The sequence below is a fragment of the Scyliorhinus torazame genome, chromosome 17 (assembly GCF_047496885.1).
Source record: "Scyliorhinus torazame isolate Kashiwa2021f chromosome 17, sScyTor2.1, whole genome shotgun sequence".
Lineage (NCBI taxonomy): Eukaryota > Metazoa > Chordata > Chondrichthyes > Carcharhiniformes > Scyliorhinidae > Scyliorhinus > Scyliorhinus torazame.
The window spans coordinates 12,759,801-12,786,596 of record NC_092723.1 but is presented as its reverse complement, the minus strand read 5'-3'; the positions used below and the strand labels follow the sequence as shown (position 1 = coordinate 12,786,596).

Sequence of the window (26,796 nt, the reverse complement as noted above, 5' to 3'; positions counted from 1 at the left end):
ATGTTTTGGAAGAAGCAATGAAGAGAAAGCTCTGAAACTAAACGGTTGAACTTTCAAGGACGTAAAGGAGCAGAAAGACAGCGGACTGAGGTAACAAGCTGAAGGGTCAAAAGTAAATATATGAGGTCCTAGGTTTTGGAAATAAGGGCAGAGAACACGCAGAGCCTCGAGTTAATATGACAAAAACGGAAGTCGCAAAGGTGTGCAGAAAATCTGACAGGTGATTGGGACCAGAGATAGTTCAAAATGTCAAATACCTTCAAGGAAAAAACAATATCCCTCTGACTGCTTTGAGGTTTCTTTGACTGAATGACACTGATCAAATATATATTCATAGTGATTCAAGACAGCGCGAAAGTACGCAAACAGATCACTTCTGCACGCTGTGACAGCCTTTGTGGAGGGTTTCACACATCGATGGGAACTCTGTGAAGCAGAACAAAAATAAATGAAACAAGTATTTATTGCCCATTTTTAAAAAAGTTACGTCCCACTTCCGGATGCATGTTTTGTAAACTAGTCCGATAAAAAACAAATTTGTCACATCCTTTTTCCAGATGATGGTTATTGAACCGTCGACTCAGTATTTGACACAATTCCTGCACCACTGTTAAACTAGTCAATGATTGGAGCCTTTTGTGTAACCCTCGAATTTCCAGCTAAAACCATCTGTGGGACAAAATGGCTCCATTGGATAGATTAGTGTCCCACCTCTAACCTCCACCTTCCCTCTACATCCCGTTCCTGAGTCTCTCTTTTGTGTAGATATAGTTTTATAGGAATTGTTCTTCCAGGTTTTCCTTCCTTGTTTTTCAGAAGCCCTAAATGCTCTATTTTACACTTACTGTAACATCGGAGTCAAGTCTCTTCTGCCATTCAATGAGGTCATGGCTGACGTGCACCCTAACTCCATCTATCCATCTTTGCCACATACCCGTACTACCTCTGGTCAACAAAAATACATCAATCGCAGGTTTAAAATTAACCACCGTCTTCATAAGTTAACCCATGAGAGTCACATGTTTAGGGTAAAACTGGTTTTTCAAAGCCTCATGTGTTCACAGTCCTCCCCGACAGATACTTTAAGGGCTCGAATCTCCCCCAAAATGTCGAAGTTAATTTGTGGCGGGTTTCCTGGCGGCTCTGCCGGCGGGCTCCCCACCGCTATTCAATGTTCAATGACACTGAGTCACTTTTTTGAGCCCTGCGCAGTTTCTCACCAGTTTAGGCCACACTTAGAATTTTTAAAATAATAATCTTTATTGTCACAAGTAGACTTACAATAACACTGCAATGAAGTTACTGTGAAAACCCCCTCGTCGCCACATTTCGGCGCCTGTTCGGGTACACAGAGGGAGAAATCAGAATGTCCAAATTACCTAACAGCATATCTTTTGGGACTTGTGGGAGGAAACCGGAGCACCCGGAGGAAACCCACGCAGACGCAGAGAACATGCAGACTCCGCACAGACAGTGACCCAAGCCGGGAATCGAATGTGAAGCAACTGTGCTAACCACTGTGCTACCATGCCACTCAGCATTGGGGAGCTGAACTCAGATATCGGGCTGTCATTTTTTGATCTCTAAGTGAGCTTGTGGGACCTCCACATCCTCCACCCAAGGGCAATGTCACCCCCTACACTCATGGACACTACCCCACACACCCCAACTGAGGACACACCGCTATGGGGTCCCTGGGGGTCCCCCCCTCTTCAGGCCTCCCCCAAGCCCCTTTACAACATCCCCTCCTTTCTAGGACCCCCACCCATCATGTCCCCAACTTCCCAGAAGCCCCTACTTACCTGCCCTGCACTCCCCCACCCTTCAAACCCCCCTCCACCCTCATTTCATGAGCATGGACCCCCCCTTGCTCTTGGCAGTGTCAACCTGGCACTCGGACACCCTTGCACTGCCACCCTGGCACCCAGGCAGTGTTCCTGCTGGCTTGGCAGTGCCATCCAGACACTTTGGCGGTGCCAGTGCCAAGGTGCAAGCTGGGCAGTGCCAAGGTGCCCACGTTCCAGGGTGCCACCCTGCGCTACCCTGACCACCCTGGGGCCTCCGGTGGCCCAGGAGATCCCGCGGGTACCATTCCACCTGGTCTACATTTGTGTGGACCAGCACTAATAGGAGCCCAGCTGCAGCCTCCCTGGGGAGGTCAGTGAATCAAAGGAGGCTGTTGGATCCCGCGCAGGTAGGTGGTAAGTAGGATTATTCGGTCATGCCCATTTGGGGCGGGTTTCTGAATTGGGTGTCTCCCGAGGCTTCGGAGAATCCTGGGAGGCGCGGAGGCTGTTGGGAGGCTTGCTGGATGGCTTTCCCGAGATTCTCCGGCCGCTATGCCCTCAAGCAAGAGCCGAACACGGCTGGAGATGCGCGCCCTAAGTCTTTAACGTATCTGCTCAGGAAACCACACCCTGCTCCAATGGGAATGATGTGGGTACTGGGCCACATAGCAACACGTGCGGTGATGGCTCCTATGAATAAAGTGACAGAAATCCTTCCAGCTCCTTTGCCAGATGCAGAGCGACCAAAAGCTTCACAAATCATACACAAACACTGCCCTTGAATGCAAAAATGGGGGAAGTGCAGATTGGATTGGGCTGGGAGGTAGCAATCCGAGAGGGGCATGTGGACCTCAGCGGACTCGGCAGGTTTTTACTTCAGTGAATGAAGCAAGTTCCCTGTGCAAGGAGAGGGATGCTGGTAGAAACCATCCCACGATTTGAAAGAGAGTCCTGCAGTCTAAACGGGAGGTTCCGACTGAGGGGTGGCAGCTCTTCCTCCCATTGAGTGAGCTCCTGACAGGATAATGAGACTCCGTAGTAAATTACACGGCCTGCGCTCTCACCAAAGGCAAGCACTGGGGAAGAAACCACTGCATGCCGGGCACATGGTACTCCTTCTCCTCTGCCAAAGTCAATCAACCAGCGTGAAGTAGCAGTTTGGATCAGAAATTGGCTAGCTGTAAGAAGACAGAGGGTGGTGGTTGATGGGAAATGTTCAGCCTGGAGTCCAGTTACTAGTGGTGTACCACAAAGGATCTGTTTTGGGGCCACTGCTGTTTGTCATTTTTATAAATGACCTGGAGGAGGGCGTAGAAGGATGGGTGAGTAAATTTGCAGATGACACTAAAGTCGGTGGAGTTGTGGACAGTGCGGAAGGATGTTACAAGTTACAGAGGGACATAGATAAGCTACAGCGCTGGGCTGAGAGGTGGCAAATGGAGTTTATCGCAGAAAAGTGTGAGGTGATTCATTTTGGAAGGAGTAACAGGAAGGCAGAGTACTGGGCTAATGGTAAGATTCTTGGTAATGCGGATGAGCAGAGAGATCTCGGTGTCCATGTGCATGGATCCCTGAAAGTTGCCACCCAGATTGAGAGGGTTGTTAAGAAGGCGTACGGTGTGTTAGCTTTTATTGGTAGAAGGATTCAGTTTCGGAGCCATGAGGTCATGTTGCACTGTACAAAATTCTGTTGCGGTAGCATTTGGAGTATTGCGTTCAATTCTGGTCGCCGCATTATAGGAAGGACGTGGAAGCATTGGAAAGGGTGCAGAGGAGATTTACCAGGATGTTGCCTGGTATGGAGGGAAGATCTTATGAGGAAAGGCTGAGGGACTTGAGGCTGTTTTCGTTAGAGAGAAGAAGGTTAAGAGGTGACTTAATAGAGGCATACAAGATGATTAGAGGATTAGATAGGGCGGACAATGAGAGCCTTTTTCCTCGGATGGTGATGGCTCGTGCGAGGGGACATAGCTTTAAATTGAGGGGAGATAGATATAGGACAGATGTCAGAGGTAGGTTCTTTACTCAGAGAATAGTAAGGGCGTGGAATGCCCTGCCTGCAACAGTAGTGGACTTGCCAACATTAAGGGCATTTAAATGGTCATTGGATAAACATATAGATGATAAGGGAATAGTGTAGATGGGCTTTAGAGTGGTTTCACAGGTCGGCGCAACACCGAGGGCCGAAGGGCCTGTACTGCGCTGTAATGTTCTATGTTCTAACCTTCCACTGACTGAAACAGCCTCCCTCTTTGTCTGAAACATTATTTGGCAATTCTGGGCTTGCACTAATTCTGGTGCAAGACCCCACACGACTTGTCCGACGGCAGAATATTGGTTTCAGAATATCAATCGTATGTTGCACCATATGTTGCATGGAGGCATCAACCTGTTTGTACCCTCCATTGGTCCGGTATGGGGGCCCTCGCCTAGTATTCATTGTCCCGGCTCTATATAGTCAGCCCCGCTCCCCATCGATCATCTAATGGCAACAGCAGTGGTTACTGCAGAACAAAACAGCAGCAAGGGTCAGAGAATATAAATCAATCGAAGATGCATTATTGAGAAAATAACTGTGTGGCATCTTGAAGAGCAACTTCGCAACATATTGTTACACCCAGCTGTAAGAATGGGAATTCTGGAGCTCACGGCATTGAGGCTCCAAATAAGCATTCCAAATGGGCGAGCATTTGGCATTTAAGAAAACAGAGGGCTGAATTATTTGGTCCTTCCCGATGGCAGATCTTCCAGTCCCTGTTGCAGGTGACCTCCTGCGGCGGGACAGGCGGGCCTCGCTAACCGTAGGCAAAGGCGGGACCGGGCGATCACGCTGCCGGTCAATGCCGAGCTGGAAAACAACACCGCGGGCGGGCCTGAAAATCCCAGTGTGTGGTGAACTCAACCCAACGCATCACACAAGCTTGCCACCCTCACATTGATCTGTATACACCTCCCGCTGCCTCAGGAACGCAGACAGCATTGTCTGAGACCCCTCCCACCCAGGCATTGCCTTCTTCCAGACCCTTCCATCAGGCAGAAGGTACAGAAGTCTGAAGACCCGCACATCCAGACATAGGAACAGCTTCTTTCCCACAGCTACCAGACTCCTCAACGACTCTCCCTCGGACTGATCTGTTCCCTGTAAGAGCACTGATCACGACGCCCTACGCTGCTCTTGCTCATGTATTTGCTTTGTTTGGCCCCTTGTTCCTCACTGTAACCAATCACTGTTTGTCAATGTTCTCTGTTGATTATTCTTTTTGTCTACTATGTACGCACTGTGTACCTTCCCTCAGCTGCAGAAAAATACTTTTCACTGTACTTTGGTACATGTTACAATAAAGCAAATCAAATCAAAATCAAAAATCAAACAAAACCCAGCCCAGAGACTTCCTCGAAGGACCTGCTCACATCCATCTGTATCAATTCTGAGAAAATGAGGCCCGCAGGTTAGTGATGTGGCCCCCAAAAATAGTGCCTGACTCCATGGCGACACCCCCCCCCCCGCCCCACCCCCCAAAAGGGCTCGCTTCATAATGGCCATAAAGATAAGAAGAAATAGGAACAGGAATAGGTCATAGAGCTTCTCATGTCTGCTCCACCATTCCATAAGATCATGGCTGATCTTTTGACCTCAACTCACTTTCTCCCTTCGATTCTGATACTGAACGAATCCCTCAGAGTTCAAGAATATATCAACCTCAGTCTTTAGTTTCTCAATGACTGAGCCGCCACAATCCTCTAGGGTAGAGAATTCTGAAGAGTTCGAACGCACTTAGTGAAGACATTTCTCCTCAGCTCAATCATTGGACTACAGGGCAACCCCATTCCCATATCACTTAATCCCCCCCAAAATAGCGAGAAAGACAAGCACATACTTCATCAGAGCATTCCCTGTAAAGATTTGTTAGAACTTTCACCACCCGCTGGGTCTGTTTGTAGGTGTACGAGTTTGCCCGAAAGTGGCTCATCAGGAGCAGAAGAGTGTTGTTCAGTTGCTCAGCAGTGACGACGATGAAACACGGATAAGTCTGTTGGGGAGAAGACAATGAAACTATTGGAACCTTTATGCCACGTGGAAGAAAGAGCTCACATTGTGCCCGCATGGACAATAGGAATAGTAAGCATGATGCTTTTGAGGGAAGCCCACTTGGATTGGACATATGCAGACATGGAGGGGGAGGAGGAGGGGGGGGGGGGGGGTATCAGGTTCAGTTCACAGGGCATTAGCAGAAAACTGAACAATACAATTGACCTTGCTGCCACTGTGTTAGGGAGGGGGAAATAAGCCCAGGTTCTCACATGATGCCCAGTCCATCACGCAAACCAGCCTCCCGTCCATCGACTCTGTCTACAATTCCCGCTGCCTCGGAAAGGCAGCCAGAATAATTAAGGACCCCACGCACCCCGGACATACTCTCTTCCACCTCCTTCCGTCAGGAAAAAGATACCAAAGTTTGGGGTCACGTACCAACCGACTCAAGAACAACTTCTTCCCTGCTGCCATCAGACTTTTGAATGGACCTGCCTCGTATTAACTTGATCTTTTCTCTACACCTTGCTATAACTGTAACATTATATTCTGCAGCCTATCCTTCCTTCCCTATGTACGGTATGCGTTGTCTGTATAACATGCAAGAAATAATACTTTTCACTGTATACTAATACACGTGACAATAATAAATCAAATCAAATCAAAACATTTAAAGACTAACTTGTGAGCCTACTGTCCACCTTCATTGCAAATGTGAGCACATATTATTATTATTCATAGGCCGGAATTCTCTGGCCATTTGTCGCCGGTGGGAGTCACTAATTCTGGCGGCCGCGTACCTGAAGGCATTGGGCGGCTTCAATGGGAATTCCTATTGTTAGCAGCGAGTAGAGAGAATCCTGCTGCCAGTGAACATGCATAGCCTCCCGCCGCTGTCGGGCACGCTCAGGTCCGCGCCACCTCCCGGAGTTTGGGTGGCCGGAGAATCCTGCCCATTCAGACTCCAAGTGAGAGCTGGTTTGGCCCAACCCTGATGGCCCCTATCAAATAAACTGTTGGCAATTACTGAGATCACATGTGAAGAATGGTCATTTAACTAAGCTCGCAGAAAGCTACCAATAAAACTGCAGAAGTCACTCTCAGGACAAGAGAGGAAGGAATTGGAGGGATTGAATCTATTAAAGCTGCGTCAAGAGAAGATGGTACATGCCACCTTGTCTCAGTGGCAGCACTCTCACTTCTCAATCAAAGGACCAAGGGTTCAAATCCCACTCCAAAGACATGAACACATTATCTGGGCTGACACTCCAATACAATACTGTCTTCAGGATCAGGATCTTCCCGTGTGCAAATTGATTGCCGCATCTGCCTACATAATAAGGGTGTCTCAACTTGTGAAATAATTTATTGGTTTTGAAGCACTTTGAGCTAAAAACGTGAATTATGTTTTATATTCTTTTCATCGTTGTTACGGTTAATAAAATTATTTGCCTCTATTTTACCAGATAAAATAGGAAATTTAGTCACCAACTTTGTTTTTTAGCATGAACTTTGGAACAGATTTTGACCTCAACTGCTCTGTGTGGTAGCAAGTTTTACATCGTCACCACTCTGGGTGAAAATGTTTCTTCGGAATTTCCAAATGGATTTCTTGACTGATTTCAGAACATATGTTTATAGGATTAGTAAAAACAATTTGTGTGTCTTCGACAAAGTTCTTTGAAAGCTACATGTGCAGTGTTAATAAAAGGTCTAATTTTACCTTGTGAAAATTAATGGCCCTTCACATATTTATGCTTCACTTATGTTCCAGACTCTTTGTTTAAATGGGACAAATCTGCAGACCAGGGGGCAAGTCTGCAACAACTGCACAACAATAAAGTAAATGCACAGGAACAACCTTGTGCATAAGCAGTTGGCTTAAAGTCACATTTATTGTGCAACAAATCTTCCCTGATGCCAGGACATGTTTATTCAGGCAGTATGTAAAATCTGCCATGTACAGATAACCAACAATCAAGTTGTGCAGACACATTAGCAAACCGCCGTAAATTGCCTCTAAATTAAATTGTGACATACTTTTAGATCTTATTGTAGTCTAAATAGTATGCATTCAGTGAGATATAACAATCCAGAAACCTCCCTCGTCCCCCTCACCCAGATGGGGGTGAGAGCTGCACTGGGGCAAGACAGATGCCATGCAGTCATTTGCTGGCAGCCAATTGGAGGAAGGACGCCTGCCGCTCAGGAACAGAAATACTGCCTCAGAGAGCGGCCGGCCAATCAGAGGTTGACAGTTTTCCAGTACGGGCAGCGCCACCAGAAATGGTGGCCATTGCCGGTATTACAGAAACGTACCTGGATGAGCATTTGGCACATCATAACATAACCTCCAAGGCTATGGGTCAAGTGCTGGTAAATGGGATTTAGTAGGTAGGTCAGGTGGTTTTCACACATCGGTGTAGACTCGATAGGCCAAAGGGCCTCTTCTGCACTGTGTGATTCTCTGACACAGTGGGACGTTGATGAGGGAATGTCAACTGGAGAGAGGCACGTATGAGAGGACGGGGCAACGGCAAGGGGGCATTGGCAAGGGAAATGGGTGGGGGTGCAAGGGGGAAGATGGCCAGAATCTAATGACAGGGGCGAGGAGAACGTGGAAGATTGGTTACACCTTGGGGAGGCCCTCCGATGGGCCAAGGGTGGGCAGTTAAGGAGCACCTTCCCCCTTCCTGCCCCTGGTCCATGCAGGACAAGCTGCCAGGCTTGTCACTTGGCATGGGCCTCTCCAATGCCTGTTAAATCCTGGAAGCAGGCTGAGGCCCTTACGTGGGAAGGGAATTGATTGGCCCACTAACGGGCAGGCCACCAGACCCTTCCCACTCGCCACTGGTAAAATTGCGCTGGGAGCAGGACGAGCAAGTGGCAGATGGATCACCGGCTCGATTTAATGCCGCTTCCCCCCTACGGCGCCTTCAAAACTCCAGATGGGAATAAAATTAAATCCAGCCCAAAGTCTAATTATTTTATTGTAACATTAACTGAAAATAAGATGATTTACCAGTCCAGCTGTGTTCACATCCTTAAAGATGCTGTATTTGACCATACTTGGGAGCAGATTATCATCCTGAGAAAGAGAGGTACAGTTAGATTCTTAAAATTATTGGGCGCAATTTAACGGGAAATGAACAGAGTCCAGTTTTGGGTACGTTTAGTGAGGTGTTTGTCAGCACTGCAGGTGCAATTGGCAGAATGACTTTTCTATCAAACGGGACTCACTGGAGTTTTTTTTGGCCTTGGTGAGGAATGCCCTGCCGAGCCCGCACTCCATTTCCTGCACTTGTGCAGGAAGAGATTGGGGCGCCATTTTTATATTGCGCCCCGATCTCTTGACCCCCTCAGAGTTCCCACCGCGGCCTCTGGACCTGCCTCCCATGCCACAACTTACCTGTTAGGAGGTCCTCTAAACCCCCCTCCCCACCTCACCTCAGAAGGGCAGGGCACCCCGATCCCTGGCATGGGCAACCACCTGGGCAGGATGTCACTGATAGGGTGCCCGGGTGGCAGTGCCAACATGCTCTGGTGGCAGCACCAGTGCCAGCGTCAGACCCTGCCCAGAGCCCTACCACCCGCACACCTCCGATGGCCTGGCAGAACCCCTAGGTACCGTTACACCTGGAACAATGTCAAGCGGCAGCATGGTAAGGTCTCCCTGGCAGGGCATTTGCTCATGGACTTCGTGGGCATCGGGCACCGACATATTTAAGTGGGCCCAACCGATCAATTAAATATGTAAATCTGGATCAGAATGCGACGTCTAACAAGATCTCGCGAGGTTTTCCAAGCATCGCAAATGATTTAACGGCCTCGTCACTGAGTCGGGCGCGTTGGGGCCCTTCGATCGCGCCCATTGTGCCTGAGGTAAGTTGGTGCGAACTGGCACTGAATTACGTAGGGGAGTGTGGGCCAATTAGGAACGATTGTATTGAGCGGAGTTGGGTATATCAAACATGACAAACTAACACGAGGGATTATGAGCGCAGGGCATAAGTTATACCAAAGCAAGAGTGGCTGGTTAACGACAGGAAATACGCGAGGCGATGCTACAGTCAAAAGTGCGCATTGTATTGCTTAATTTCTCTAACCAGCTTGTCGATCTCGTCCTGAAGCTTTCCTCTTAGCCATTTGAAATTATCTGGGTTGTTGCACCATTTTCCTGCTGCAGCAACAGGCAGCAAAAACACGAGGCACAAGCAGCAGAGTGCCTGCAATAAAACACAATAAATATGGTTATGGCCAACTGTGCATATTGGGCAAGTGGGTGGTGAGTTCCAGGGCCACCCCTCCCAGAGTCACAATACAAGTGAATCAACCAATAATTCTTAGAAAAATACCCAAAGTTTTTGGTCCTTTGCGGCCCAATAATTACAGTCACCAGGTTTGTAAGTTGAATCACAATTACTGTTTATTTATAACGAGAATAATGCTGAAATACACAGCAGGTACAATTGGTTAAATATTAATAAGTAGCCTCCCCACCCTTTACACTAACACAAATGACAGACAAACACAGAAAGGGGAAAAGGGGAAAAAAACGTAAATGAAAGAGAAAATAGTCTTTGCTTCAGGTGATGGTTCCTTGCAGGCTTCCTCCATAGTATGCTTGTAAATCCAAGGCCTTGTTTTACAGCCTGGACTCACAATTATCCCAGTGAGACTGAGCCCCCCCCGTTTCATCAGACTTTGCTTTCAGTTCGTGGTTTATTTCCAGGCCTCTGCCTTTACTGGAGATGAGAGTTGGTCAGTTCACATCAGCCTTTTCGGCAGAGAGTGTTGGTCGGTTCTGGATTCTGCTTGCAGGGCCTGTAATGGTTCTCCTGTATATCGATTCACAAAGGTTCCCAGCCAGCTCAGAAACACAGCCTTTTTGGAGAGACACGAGGAATGAAGAGGGCTGCAGACCTTCCTCAGGACTGCCAGAAGTCAAACTGAAATTAACTCAGCCCCTCTGAAAAACATTCCAAGGGGATCAGATCCAATCACCACTTGTTGCCGGGCAGAGGACAGCCTTGTGGGCCAATTCATTCGCTACCAGCCAATCAATCAAACCGAGTCCCAGCCAATCTCTGTCATTTGTACTGGTCAGTCTACCATAGACATACATAGAACATACAGTGCAGAAGCAGGCCATTCGGCCCATCAAGTCTGCACCGACCTATTTAAGCCCTCACTTCCACCCTATCCCCGTAACCCAATAAGCCCTCCTAACCTTTTCTTTGGTCACTAAGGGCAATTTATCATGGCCAATCCACCTAACCTGCACGTCTTTGGACTGTGGGAGGAAACCGGAGCACCCGGAGGAAACCCACGCAGACACGGGGAAAACGTGCAAACTCCGCACAGACAGTGACCCAACGGGGAATCGAACCTGGGACCCTGGCGCTGTGAAGCCACAGTGCTATCCACTTGTGCCACCGTGCTGCTCCAATGCCACTGTGCTGCCCCTACCACTCCAGTTTTAACCAGCACAGACTAGCACAGTGATCACTACTGCTGCTGAAATCCCCTGCTTGAATTAAAGGCACAGGCCGCATGCCTTAAAGACACATATCCATTAATCATCCATGAATCAAAAATGTAACGGCAAAAATAAAAGAAAGGGGAAATAAGGAGACAAACAGCAAACAAACAAGAAGGCCCCTTACAATATCAATCTTTGGTGGATGTGTCAGAATGTAAACATTGAATTATATTGATCTTTATTGCACAAGAACAGGATATTCGGCTCAACAGATTTGTGCTGGTAGTCACATTCCACCCAAGCCCCCTCCCACCCCACTTTATCCCACCCAATTAACATAGCCTTCTAATACTTTCTCCTCCATGCATTTGTCGAACATTCCCCAAATGCATCTATGGTAATTGCTTCAACCACTCCCTGTGGCAGTGAGTGCCACATTCTCACTACTTTTATGATGCTAATGCTGTGCAATGTCAGTACCAATCAATTCCAGGTCGGGAACAGCAAAGATGCAAAATTAAGCCTCTTCTATATTGCTTCCACAATGTTAAATACAGCCTTAGAGTGGGAAAGACCTTTTTCAATCCACCTCGAAGAGTGAGAACGTTGAGCATGTTAATTGTGAAATTTCAAATGAGACCTACATGCAAGAATTTCCCACCATGTACAGTTGTGTAAAATACTAGTACTAGTTCTCGTCGCCAGTGTGACTTTCAATTGTAACTACAGGCTACTGTAAGGTATGGGGTTTTCTGGATTAAACAATAAGATGAGTGAACAGATGTAAAGAATGTCCCTCAACCCGATTCACTGCAGCAGCTCATCAAGGTTCCTTCAACCCCACCCTCCAAACCTGTGACCTCTACCACTTAGAAGGACAAGGGCAACAGATACATGGGAACACTGTTACTTGCAAGTTCCCCTCCAAGCCACACACCATCCGGAATTGAAACAACATGGCTTTTCCTTCATTGTCGCTGGGTAAAAATCCTGGAACTCTCTCCCTAACAGCACCGTGGGTGCACCTACATGGACTGTAGTGGTTCAAGAAGGTGCCTCACCACCACCTTCTCAAGGGCAACGAGCAATGGGAAGTATATGTTGGCCTTGCCAGTGATATCGTATTTCCATGAGCGATAACAAAACTGTTCTTTCAGCTGAATAACAAGGTCAGGCAATAACCCCCTCTTACTCCCACAGCTGCAGGAATCCCAGGGTGTATGAGGTTTGCTTATAGTCCTTGGGTGGGAAGGTGAGTAAAGGCTTTCTAATGGTCAAGCTGTTCCCAAGCCGGCACATCTGGAAATGGATTGAAACAGAGTTGATATTTGTTACGGACACCTGGTCAGCTCTCAACAGTGGTTAAAAGACTGAACCAGAGGCATAACTTTATTAATGTTTTAAAACGGTGTGGAAAGGGAAAGATCAATCTGTTCCAGGATTGATAATAAGAAATAGGGCTTGATTATTTTATAAACAAACTTTATTAACAGAAAAGAAAATAATATTTGAACTTATAAACTTCAACCTTAACAATAACAAATTACATGCAGTTTCCTAACCTTAACACACTAGTTCCCATTAAACACAACTGTAACAGAACATTAAAAAAAAAAATTTAGAGTAGTCAATTATTTTTTCCAATTAAAGGGCAATTTAGCGTGGCTAATCTGCCTATCCTGCACATCTTTGGGTTGTGCGGATGAAACCCACACAGACACGGGGAGAACGTGCAAACTCCACACGGCCAGTGACCCAGGACGGGATTCGAACCCGGGTCCTCAGTGCCATAGGCAGCAATGCTAACCACTGTGCCACCGTGCTGCCCTCACTGTAACAGAACTTGCAGCTCTCATGCCACTTTCACGGACAAAGGAAATACTTGCATTTTCGAAGCAGTTTTTCTTCTGGTAGGGACATTCGTTTTAAACCCTTTTTCCAAAGCCTGCCTCGGTGACAACTTCCATGACCTTCTTGGTTGATTTCCAAGCCTTCTCACTGTAACTGTTCAAAACAGTATTCTTTCTCTCTCTCTCTCTCTAAGCTCCATCCAGCCCCTCAAACAAAGATTCTCTGCTGACGTTTCCAGGCTTGAACTCATCATCGTTATCTTGGCTGTTTGACTGCTCACTCCTGTTTATACAAAAGAACAGAGCTATGCTATTGTTATGCAACTAACCTCCCATTAATGGACAAAGAGGCCATTTGACTCTGGAATGGGCTAATAGCTGGTCAGACAGGAGTGTCCCGAAGAACAATGGATCTGGGGCATCCTGTGTATTCCCACTAACAAGTTTAAGTCTGGCTGGGAAAATGTAACTTGGCCAGGTGTCGGAGAATCCCTCTGACTCTGTGCTAGCAGGTGTCCCCCCCCCCCCCCCCCCCCCACCGACCCAGTCGGTTTAACCCCTAAATTGCCTGCTACATAGGGGTCTCATTTCTGGACCCAATTTCCAAATATCTCTCTCATGTGACATATACCACTGTTGGATTTGTTATCTTTTGCTGTTGGGTTGTGACACTCTGAGGCATGGGAATGTGTTTCTGCATGCACTAAGCCATCCCTTTGTTCAAAAGAAGGATTCTAAAGGATGGAAATCTCCAAGACACATCTGCCTTATATTGGCAGTTACCCAAATATTGCACACAGTGAGATGAAAGGGAAATGTCATGCTGGTGTAATAGGGTGTGGTGGCAGGTTTCAGTGCACCTCCTTCATAGGACAGAGATGTCCACACGCTGTTCCTCACTGAGGTTGAGGTAAGAGAATTTTTCCCTGAGGATCCTGAGTCAATAAGACCTCACGCTGAGAGCCCTTCTCCCTCTCCTCCCTCTGAAAGCTCTTGACGCAGCCCTCCTCTCCCTTGTGTCTGGAAACTTCACCAGCATTCGAAAACTCACAGCACAAACTCAGATAACAGCCCGAAGAAATCAATCAGCAATTGGTCCAATTGGTTGATGATCCCTTTAGATGGCACTGATGAGTGGGGTCCTTCCTGCCCCTGAATGCACGTTCGGCCGTCGTATTTACGATCTGGTATTGGCTGGAGGTGGAAGGCAGCAAAGCCAGTGTCAAATCAACGTTCTTCTTCGACACTCCCTCAGGATCGAGCATGATTTTCTTCTACTCTGGTTCGATATGTTCCAAGGTGGTTGATAACTCCAATGTCCGATCTGCAGACTCTGTCACCTGCAGGGCAGGCGTGCTGGAAGAGTTGGGTATATGAGTTGGGGGTATCTGAGCTCCCTCTGACTCCTGGTTGTGCCTCTGAATGCAGTCTCTCGATGCGTTCAGTGACTTTGGGAATGAACCTCCTTCTTTTTGCTTCCTTGGGAGCTGGGAAGTCCCAAGATTCAGTGGGATGTTTGACTTCTTCAGGCATGCCATCAGCATTACATCCTGATCGACTTCACAATCTGCCTACTCTATGCAGTTCTGACACATGGACACATTTCCGGCACCACACCCTCATTAAAATTGGATCTGGTGCACATGTCATTGCAAGTGTGCATAGGCAGCAGGGACGTCATTTTGGCATCAAATGGGCCTATAATGCTAAAATACTCCAATGCTATGGAGCCTATTTTTTGCAGCCTTTGACATTAAGTATACTAGTATTAGTATTTGATACTGGTGTGCAGGTACAGCAGGTAATGAGGAAGGCAAATGGAACATTTGGCACGTATAACTAAAGGAATACAGTATAAAAGTAGGGAAGTGTTGCTGCAACTGTACCAGATATTGGTGAAGCCACACTTGGAGTACTGAGTACAGTTTTGGTCCCCTTATTTGAGGGCGGATGTAGTTGCATTCGAGGCAGTTCCGAGGAGGTTCACTAGATTGATTCCAGAGATGAGGGGTTTGTCTTATGAAGAGAGACTGAACAGTTCAGGTCTACTCTCTCTCGAGTTTAGAAGAAAAAGATCCAATTGAGGTGTATAAGATGATGAAAATCATTGACAAAGTAGACGTAGTGAGGATGTTTCTTCTTGTGGGGCAAGCTGTAGGATAAGGGGTTGCAGATTTAAAACAGAGTTGAGGAGAAATTACTTCTCTCAAAGGGTCGTGAATCTGTGGAATTCAATAACCCAGAGTGTGGTGGATGCTGGGACATTGAGTAAATTTAAGGAGGAGTTAGACAGATTTTTCATTAGTAATGGGTTGGAGGGTGATGGAGAGTGGGCAGGAAAGTGGAACTGAGAATATGAAAATATTCTGTGGTCAAACATATCCTCTTACCACTCTTAATTTTATTTTCATTTGAGGCACATTTACAGGCAAAATCTGCCCTGAATAACCTCCCACTGAGTGCAAACTTTGGCTTACTCTCGCTCCTGAATCAAGTGGGTTCAAGTTCCACCCTAGAGATTTGAGTACATCATCAAGGGTAACACTGCAGTTCAAGGGGAGTGCTGCACTGTCAGCCGTGCTGTCCTTTGGGTGAGGCGTTAACCCGAGACCCGTACGCCCTCTCAGGTGGAAGTGCAAATTCCCACAGCTCTATTCCAGAAAGAGCAGAGAGTTCCCCCCAACATCCTGGACGAGATCTAGACCTCAACCAACGTCTAAAACGTATGGGCCGGTCATAACCCCATAACCCAGTAACCCCACCCAACACTAAGGGCAATTTTGGACACTAAGGGCAATTTATCATGGCCAATCCACCTAACCTGCACATCTTTGGACTGTGGGAGGAAACCGGGGCACCCGGAGGACCCCACGCACACACGGGGAGGATGTGCAGACTCCGCACAGACAGTGACCCAAGCCGGAATCGAACCTGGGACCCTGGAGCTGTGAAGCAATTGTGCTATCCACAATGCTACCGTGCTGCCCATTATATTCCATTCCACTTGCAATAAACATGAACATTCCATTTACCTTCCTAATCGCTTGCTATACCTGCTGGCTACCTTTTTGTCTTTCATATACCAGGTCACCCTGATCCCTCTATGTGTCAGTCTTCTGCAATCTCTCTCCATTTAACTAGCATACTGCTTTCTATTCTTCCTGCCAAAGTGGACACGTTCATATTTTCCCACATTATTTTCCACCTGCCACATTTTTGCCCACCCATTTAACCTGTCTACCACAGAACCATGGAATCCCTACATTGCAGAAGGAGGCCATTCGGCCCATCAAGTCCATACAGACCCTCCGAAAGAGCAGCCCCCTCCCTCGCCCTACCAGCGTAACCCCACCTAACTTGCACATCCCTGGACACTAAGGGGCAACTTAGCATGGCCAATCCACCCAACCCGCTCATCTTTGGACTGTGGGAGGAAACCAGAGCACCCGGAGGAAACCCACGCAGACACGGGGAGAACGTGCAAATATCTGTCTAGATCCCTTTGCAGACTCTCCACCTCCTCTCGACCACATACTTTCCAACCTAATGTGGTACCATCGGCAAATTTAGCTCCCATACATTCAGTCCTTTCAATTGAATCATTGATGCTGATTATAAATAGTTCTGGCCCCATCACTGTTCCCCTTGGCAGTCCACTTGTTACAACTTGCCAGCCTGAAAGATGCCCATTTATCCCTGTCCTCTGCTTCCTGCTAGCTAACCAAACCTTTATTAATGCTATTATGTTACCCCCTACACCGTGTTTTCTCATCTTGTTTAGTAACCCTTCTTGTGGCACCTTGTCCACATCTGCAGTATCCACTTTGCCCAGCTTGCTTGTCACTTCATCAGACAACTCCAGGGGGCGAAATTCTCCGGAAACGGCGCGATGTCCGCCAACCGGCGCCCAAAACGGCGCAAATCAGTCGGGCATCGCGCCGCCCCAAAGGTGCGAAATGCTCCGCATCTTTGGGGTCCGAGCCCCAACCTTAAGGGGCTAGGCCCGCGTCGGACGGAGTTCCACCCCGCCAGCTGGCGCGGAAATGACATCTCCGGGCGGCACATGTGCGGGAGCGTTAGCGACCGCTGACGGCATCCCCGCGCATGCGCTGTGGAGGGAGTCTCTTCCACCTCCGCCATGGTGGAGGCCGTGGCGGAGGCGGAAGGGAAAGAGTGCCCCCACGGCACAGGCCCGCCCGCGGATCGGTGGGCCCCGATCGCGGGCCAGGCCACCGTGGGGGCACCCCCCGGGGCCAGATCGCCCCGCGCCCCACCCCCAGGACCCCGGAGCCCGCCCGCGCCGCCTTGTCCCGCCGGTAAGGTAGGTGGTTTAATCTACGCCGGCGGGACAGGCATTCTAGCAGCGGGACTTCGGCCCATCCGGGCCGGAGAATCACAGGGGGGGGCCCGCCAACCGGCGCGGCGCGATTCCCGCCCCCGCCGAATATCCGGTGCCGGAGAATTCGGCAACCAGCAGGGGCGGGATTCACGCCAGCCCCCGGCGATTCTCCGACCCGGCGGGGGGTCGAAGAATCGCGCCCCAGGAAAGTACTGAGGGCGGGATTTACCGACCTGCCCGCCGGGTGTGTTTCGGCAGCGGAGACAGCCTGCCAGCGGGATTTATCGACCCTGTCGTTGTCAACGGGACTTCCTGGTGACTGCAACCCTCATCGCCGGGAAACCCATGCGCCGGCGTGGGATCAGAATATCCCGCTGGGGTGAAGAGCCGATAAATCGCGCCCTCAGTGTTGAACATTCCCCTTTCACAAAGCCGCACTGAACCTTCCTGATCACGTATGATTTTTTAAGTATTCAGCTGTAATTTCCTGAATAATGGATTCCAGGAATTTCCCTATGGCAGATGTTAGGCTAAACGGTTTGTAGCTTTCTGTTTGCTTTCAATGTCCTTTCTTCCATAAATACATCAGCTATTTTGCAATCCTCTGGGACTCTACTAAAATTTAAGGAATTTTGGAAGTTTATATCAAGATTCTACAAAATGAGTAGCTGGCAGTTGTAGCCTTGAGGCACAAAAGGATCAATTTGGAAGTGTGGCTGTCACAGGCTTTCACCGTGATCGGAATTTTACGATTTGACCTTCTGTAAACTGTTTGGAATCCACCAACTTTGTGCTCTTCAACATATTATCATAGAATTTACAGTGCAGAAGGAGGCCATTCGGCCCATCGAGTCTGCACCGGCTCTTGGAAAGAGCACCACACCCAAGGTCAACACCTCCACCCTATCCCCATAACCCAGTAACCCCACCCAACACCAAGGGCAATTTTGGACACTAAGGGCAATTTATCACGGCCAATCCACCTAACCTGCACATCTTTGGACTGTGGGAGGAAACCGGAGCACCCGGAGGAAACCCACGCAGACACGCTACCGAGAGTAAGGCCTTCAATAATTCATAGAATTTACAGTGCAGAAGGAGGCCATTCGGCCCATCGAGTCTGCACCGGCCCTTACAAAGAGCACGCCCACGTATCTACCCGATTCCCGTAACCCAGTAACCCCCACTTAACATTTTCTGGACACTAAGGGCAATTTAGCATGGCCAATCCACCTAATCCGCACATCTTTGGACTGTGGGAGGAAACTGGAGCACCCGGAGGAAACCCACGCAGACACGGGGAGAACGTGCAGACTCCGCACAGACAGTGACCCAGCCGGGAATCGAACCTAGGGCCCTGGAGCTGTGAAACAACTGTGCTAACCACTATGCTACTGTGCTGCCCTCATAATAATAATGTGAGAGTAACAATACTGTGAGAATATGACCTGTAATCGCAATGAGGTGAACGTGCATTATAAAATGATGCATTAACGCACTTCTAGGAAATAACCGTCTGCTATTTCGAAGGTGTTAACTCTCAGAAATAAACATGTCAACACTTTAGTTAAAACAATGAGCAGTAGAACTTCATGTGTTAAACCACTTGATGCCAAATCTTCATCCTATTACAAACCACAGTCACGCACAAGATTTAGTCTCGCCATCGACTAAATCGCAGGTTTTCAACTTTCACCACTCGCTGTGCTTCAACAACTGAGAGAGAGCCCGTTAAGTTGCAAGTGCGTTGTGGAGTAAAGAATGTGTGAATGCATGAGGGATTGAACCGAGCGATGGGTGTGGTGTTGGGTGCTCTGGTGCACAGATGAGCCAACACAGTTGTATGTGGTACAACTCTATTTTATTTTAACTCTTATAATACAGTTCGTTCTGGATACTCTGCACGTGTTGTCTCCCTGAGTGTGTTTGGTAACAGATCTGTCCTGGTCCTCCTCTGCAGCTAATACTGACCACCGGGGGTCGTGTCTGTGCTTTTATATCTTTCTGTCATTGGTTGTGGTGTTATGTGTTCTGATTTGTCTGTTGGTGTGTCTATCATGATGTGTGTGTTTGAATATCATGACATCCCCCCTTTTTACAAAGATATGTGCCTACGTGGTTGTAAATATAATTGTGTCGTGAGTGCATCTAAGAGTGTGTGTGTGTGTTGTGTACAGCGTGTGTATATGACGTAACTATTTACATGGGGCGATGTCGGGTGCGTCACACTAACAAGGTTGTACCATAACAAAACTTGGATGCGAGAGAAAAAAAAAACTTGAACATTGGTCTGGTCAGACGATATCTGGAACAATAAACAACAACAGGTTATAATACAGAAGTGTTTGACTTTTTGAACGTATGAACAGCGTTATAAGTCCAGTCTAATTGGTGACCGCCTCAAGAATGGGCTGGTCCTCAAGCCGGTTCAGCTGTGGAGATTTGGGGTCACGCTGGTTCACCTTGGACTGTTGGAGGTGATGCTGTTGCCGAAGTCTCTACTTTACCATTTGTTGTACTTCGTGCAGTGCTTGGTTTTTTCATTCGTGCAAATATAACATTCAACATCTTTGTTAGTGGTGCCTTGGCTGTGGTTTGGTTCTGGTGGCGATGGAAGGGGCATGATACGTGGCATCTCCACGAAGTCATCCTTGGGAACCAGTGGAGGATCCGGCGGGTGCGTATGGTTCAGTTGCGAGCGTGGAAGGCGGCGCAAAGCTCGCTGATTGCGCCTACGCACCAATCCATCCGCCCTGCATGCCAGGAACAAGGTGGAGTCTTTTTCTTTTTATGTTTGTGGTGGACGGCATCTTGTAGCCGATGGGTCGTTGCCATCGAAGTAGCACCATCACTAATATCATGCAAGGCGATGACTGTGCCAGATGTGGAAGTTGGCCGAGACCGTGCACGCTGGTTCCGGCCACCTGCTGTGCCGGAAGGGCGACTCCGCAGAGAAACGTCGAAGCATGTCGCCTTGGAGAGAGAATTGTTGCTCGCATCAACGTCTGGCGATGGCGCGAATTGGTGTGTCCATCTTGGACCGCCGGTGCTGGTTGCCACTGCCGACCCAGTGGGACTGCCACGCGATCCATTCCCTGTCGCCGTGGCATCCGCCGTCACCCTGAGCGTGCCATCACCGAGGCCGCGACACCGCCCGTCCGGAGCAAGGTCTGGCGTGCGCAAATCAGAGTCGGCGCTTGGCTGCTCCCCATCTGGAGTCCGGTCTGCCTTCCGTCGATGCCCCCCGTCCGGAGTCCCAACAGGTTCACTGGAGGCAGCCGAGATTCCCTGAAGCTGCACTTCTGGAGTCGGAACATGCAGGAATGCACCAACCAGTGGAGAGGGTCGAGCCATCGAGGGTGGAAGCGGTGCGCCGCCACCGCAGTCGTCAGTGGTCCCACCGTGATCGTCGAGTGCCTCGGTACGCACTAGGCGAGGTCTGTCACCTTGCACCTTTTGCATGGGAAGTGGGATGCTGTCGTCACTCGTCTCACATCCCGTGGATAGATCCTCATTAGCAGCTTGCTGTTCACTAGGGTTAGGTAAATTGTCAGAGTTTTCATCTGGTGGTGCACACCATGTCGGTGGACTGTCATTGTCTTGCCGTTGTCCTTCATTTGGGCTTTTCTTCTTTGGAATTTTAAATCTTCCCCCAGACATTGCAGAACCTTGTTTATTACCCCCAAATTCTCCCATATGTATGGTCTCGAATATAGGATCCAATGTTTCTATCGACATTGTACTATTTTCCAAAGAACATTCCGTTTCACTTTTCTTCTCAGGTACCTCATATGTATCTTTGTCTAATGTACATGCCTTCATGGTCTCTGGGTCTGATTTTGCTGGGACTGGCATGGTCACAGTCTCTCTTTTACTGTTCTCAATTGCCCACATTATACTCCCCATACATAACTGCTTAATCACTGGGGTTAGTGTGGTACAATGGATAATCGGGTCGACCTTATCTGCATCTTCACCATTAGTGGAAAGCACACTTGGTTCACTTGAAACTGCTGTGGGTTTTAAATTCGTTATCTGGCTACTCGATGTCGGTGTCCTCAGGATTCTTGCTCCAATGTTCTGCTCAATAATCAGTGGAGTGTGTATAGGTTCAATGCAATTAATGTTCCCCTCAAGGTTTGAAGAGTCATTACTGACTAACTGCTGGTCTCCGAAGTTGGGATTTTGCGGCGTTGTGTTGAAGGGAGACATTTGTCCCCGCTGTAGATATGATTCAGGTTGTGTTATTTCCATTACCTGCGGATCAATGTCTTGTCCATTTTTTCGATCCGTACTAAAACACTGGCAATTCTCAGTCTGCTCCTTGCAAGTTAAACATTCAATTAATTTCGTTAGCAAATCCTCAGCATCCTTCTGTGGCCGTGCAGCATTATTAATCTCTGTTCGGCTATAATGATCCTGAAGGTCAGCGCATAAACCTTTTTTCTTCGGGCTTGGATGAGGCGATTCCTTTGGCTTGTCTTCAGTTGGGCTTGAACAGTCTTCAGCGCTGTGCCCTTCATTGTAGCATGAGAGACCGTCATGGTCATGCTGCTGTGTAGTGGAGCATGGTAGGCTGTTATAGCCTTCTTGCTGTTCACGTGAGCATGGCAGACTTGCATCGTCTGCCGCTGGTTGGTCAGGAGAGGTTGCTAGACCCTCATGGTCTTGTTCCTGCAAGGACTGCACATTGGAGTCTTGCGTTGCTTCTATCGTGGAGGCTGTCCACGAGCTCTCTGTGGAGGCTTGTGACACTGGAGTCACTTCTTGTTCGTGCAAGGACTGCGCTCTGGAGTCTTGCGTTGCTTCTATCGTGGAGGCTGTCCACGAGCTCTCTGTGGAGGCTTGTGACACTGGAGTCACTTCTTGTTCGTGCAAGGACTGCGCTCTGGAGTCTTGCGTTGCTTCTATCGTGGAGGCTGTCCACGAGCTCTCTATGGAGGCTTGTGACACTGGAGTCACTTCTTGTCCGTGCAAGGACTGCGCTCTGGAGTCTTGCATTTCTGCAATTGTGGCGTCTGTCCACGAGCTTGCTGTGGAAGCTTGTGACACTGGAGTCACTTCTGGTTCATGCGAGGACTGCACTCTGGAGTCTTGCATGTCTTCTTTCATAGAGTCGGGAACGTTGAGCGGGACGTGGACCACGCTCTGTGTGGCAGCAGGGCGCTCTCCGTGTGCTTGCACCGCTCCCTGTCTGTTAATGTCAGGCTGCAGCATCATCCGGTACTGATAAGTTGGAACGTCATATCTGCTGGATTGAAGATCCTCAAATCCGAAAAATGAATCCGCATCTGCGTCGGATTCAATGTGGGGGCCGCCAATGTGCAACACGAAAGGTTCGTCCGAGTCATAGTCGTATAGGACCACGGAGCTATCATTGGGCTCGCGAGGTCCGGAAACACTGTAAAGATCGTCATCGAAGTATTCGAGGTCGGAATCATCGGCTTGTGCGTAGGTAACTGCTTGTCGGAGGGTTCTTCGGAGGTCAAATTCATCTCCTGGGTCAATTTGCGGCAATGTGCTGTCATTCCAGGTGAGGGAAGGTTGTTTTACAGCTTTAACAGATTTTTGTTTTTTTGATTTGGGACGTTTCCCTTTTAAATTGGATTTGGGACATTTCCCCTTTAAATTGGTGCAGTCTGGGGCCTCTGACATCCTGACGCTCGGTATGTAGCACGTAGGAAGCGACTGCGCATGCTCAGATCGCTGTTCCTTTACCGATGGCCGTTTTCTTGACTGCGCATGCGCAGCATCTCGCGCATGCGTAAACGAAACTTCCGGTTCTGCGCACTGCTCGCGCAACTGTGCTAGCGTGATACCGTTAGCAAGATGGCCGCCAACCTCGACCCAGCCCCCTCTCAGGCCCGGGATTTCGGCCTCTGGGAATTCGGGCTCCGGGATCCCAGCCACGAGGTGAGTACTGCAGCTTTTCTTACCTTTACTTGCCGATTGGATTGCGTTTTCTTCACAGTACTTGGAGAATTTGTCCAGGACTGCCTGGTAATCGTACCTTTGCTGCCTCCTGAAGAACCTGAACCTTGTGAATATTTCTCTTGCCCTTGCACCGGCGATGGTGAGGAGAAATTCAATTTTTTCGCTATCATCCAGGTCTTGGAGTTCAGCTGCCACCAGGAACAATTCGAACCATTGCCGGAATCGCCGCCAGTTTTCGCGGATATCGCCGTGGCACTGGAGCGGCTGCGGAACCGGGAGCTCTATCATTTTGCCTGGGCACTGCTGGTTGTCTCTGTACACTGAGGTATGCCGGCAGGTATCGATCCACTCCTGTACCATGTGGTGTTGGGTGCTCTGGTGCACAGATGAGCCAACACAGTTGTATGTGGTACAACTCTATTTTATTTTAACTCTTATAATACAGTTCGTTCTGGATACTCTGCACGTGCTGTCTCCCTGAGTGTGTTTGGTAACAGATCTGTCCTGGTCCTCCTCTGCAGCTAATACTGACCACCGGGGGTCGTGTCTGTGCTTTTATATCTTTCTGTCATTGGTTGTGGTGTTATGTGTTCTGATTTGTCTGTTGGTGTGTCTATCATGATGTGTGTGTTTGAATATCATGACAATGGGTAGATGGATTCCGTTGTCTAACTGCTTATTGGGAAGGGTTGTTAAAGTCTGTTTGATGTACGTTCTAAGGCAGCCTGCGGTCTAATAATCAGAATCTGCACAGTGGTTAGCACAGTGGATTCCCGGCTTGGGTCACTGTCTGTGTGGAGTCTGCACGTTCTCCCCGTGTCTGCGTGGGTTTCCTCCGGGTGCTCCGCTTTCCTCCCACAAGTCCCGAAAGACATGCTTGTTAGGTGAATTGGACATTCCGAATTCTCCCTCTGTGTACCTGAACAGGCACCGGAGTGTGGCGACTAGGGGATTTTCACAGTAACTTCATTGCAGTGTTAATGTAAGCCTATGTGTGACACTAATAAAGATTATCATTATTATTACGATGGTTTTCAGCAGCTTGCAGACCGGATCGAAGGAGCGAGGGGTTCTGAACTAACAGTGGCCAACCAGTCTCCATGGGAAAGGCCAGCCAGGGCTTTGCACTGTCCATTGTCCAGAGAACACAAACAAACTTCATTCACTCCTTGGGGTAGGTGTGAACTTCCAACCTAGATGTTTAAGAGTCTCATCCTCCTGGATCACAGACTTCAATGGGAACAATACAGGTGGGTTTTTTCCGGTCCCATCCCGCCAACGGGACCTTCCCGTCCTGCCGAAGTCAATGCGGATTTGAATGGCTCAATGCATCCAGCCGTGGGGAAACCTGCCGACTCGGGAATGGAATATCGCAACTTTAATCTTAATGCTTTCAAGAGAAAATCGACTCATTTCCAAATGCAAATCCTGCAAACTCCCCCCTCCCTCCCCGTGAATGTCAATTCATTAACTATTGACAACATTTGACTTCTTAAAAAATATATATATTTTTAAAATTTTTTAATTTTTTCCAATTCAGGGGCAATTTAGCGTAACCAATCCACCTAGCATGCACATCTTTGGGTTGTGGGGGCGAAACCCCACGCAAACACGGGGAGAATGTGCAAACTCCACACGGACAGTGCCCCAGAGCCGTGTTCGAACCTGGGACCTCAGCGCCGTGAGACAGCAGTGCTAACCACTGCCCCACCGTGCTGCCCCAACATTTGACTTTTAACGAAAGAAAACAATAAAATACAGGAGATGGTTGCACATCCAAGTACACTAAAAGGGAAGTGCGTCATGTGATCCAGCCTCAGTTTCACTTTTGCCTGTGAGCAGAACACAGCTCTGATGTCTCCGAGCTTTCTGTCCGAGTAGATCTATGTTCTCATGTGCCTCGTTTGAATAAATGAACCCATAACGTGTTTACACAATCCCTCATGACTGACTGGTGCCTCTATATCATTATACCAACAACACAGTCCAGAATTCAGAATACAATGACGCATTGGTAAATATCTGCAGAAAGCATATCAGGAGTTAACTATTAGTATCCCGGGTTGGCTTACTGTATAAAAATAGAACATTCACAGAACACAAAGTCCTCTCAGACATTGGCAGATTTGGCCGACAGTATTGTTTAATTCAAGCCGTTCCAGATAGGCTAATGATTAGCAAATTGAAGTGAAGGAAATACGGTGACTATAAAACGGAGAAGCCACTGCAGTAGCTGCCTTTGATCGGTAATAAAAATAATCTTTATTAGTGTCACAAGTAGGCTTACATTAACACTGCAATGAAGTTACTGAGAAAATCCCCTAGTCGCCACATTCCGGCGCCTGTTCGGGTACACTGAGGGTGATTTCAGAATGTCCAATTCCCCGAACAGCACGTCTTTCGGGACTTGTGGGAGGAAACCGGAGCGCCCGGAGTAAATTGTGACAATAAAGATTATCCTATTCTTATTCTATTCACGGTGCCCTCTGGCCGTAGCCAACCCATCAGCAAGCGCGGGCAAGTGGAGAATCACAGCCTTAGTCTCAGTAACGGAGAATCCTGCCAGGCGTTTTTTGTTTTGTTTACTCATACAATCAGGGCCATGACAGACATGCGGCATTCATTGCTCACAATCTCTGTCTAATGTTATTATTAGCCTTAGTTCTCATTGGAACAAACAGTAAACAAAACCCTCCGTAACTGCCTTGAAGGGGTAAAGAGCAGCATAAAAGAGGGCTCAACAAAGTACTGGGGCCAGCCAGCTGGGGTACTAAAGTGTTTCAAAGCAGGCAAACCCAGCACTGACTATGTGTTCGCAGCCCACATTTAACACCTTTGTTTTGCCGCAGCCCATTGGACAGACAATGCAGAGGCAATGCTGGAATTAATAAAACATTGTCATAGTATACCACTGGGGATTGAAAAATCCTAGTGATAGCCACAAACAACTAAACACTCGTAAACGATATCCAGGCTTCAGTATTGCAGGAGTGAATATGTGCTGTACCCACTCCAAGACCAACTAGTATGTCCTCAGATACTATGTCCAGAACTAAACTGGTGTCCATACAGAGCCTGATATGACAGTGTAGTCCAGGCCCCATGAGTTAAGGAGCAAAATTCTATTGGTCTTTAAATTATATTGTGCAGCAGAGAGCAGGTCCAGTTGCACAGTGGTATCTACCTCTGAGCCGCACACTCTGGGCTCGAGTCTCGCTCCAGCACTGGAAAGGTTCATAACATGTCCAAACAAGCTGAGCGTCAACTTGTAAATCCTTACCAACGTATGCCAATGGCAGGTGGAAAGGGCAGGAGAGATTCTTGGTCAGCCATGTCATCGAAGAAAGTTGGCTGGATGGCTGGTGTAGATC

General features: G+C 48.3%; 1 protein-coding gene across 1 annotated transcript in view; it reads right to left on the bottom strand.

The window, feature by feature from the left end:
• LOC140393721 (uncharacterized) overlaps positions 1-26,796 on the bottom strand; it is an 87,797-nt gene that overhangs the window by 25,735 nt on the left and 35,266 nt on the right. Inside the window, exons 2-5 of the mRNA XM_072480039.1 lie at positions 9,927-10,046; positions 8,843-8,908; positions 5,666-5,818; positions 258-426 (exon numbers count right to left, since the gene is read on the bottom strand). Coding sequence (XP_072336140.1) covers positions 258-426; positions 5,666-5,818; positions 8,843-8,908; positions 9,927-10,046 — 508 coding nt within the window. The remainder of the gene's footprint in view (positions 1-257; positions 427-5,665; positions 5,819-8,842; positions 8,909-9,926; positions 10,047-26,796) is intronic.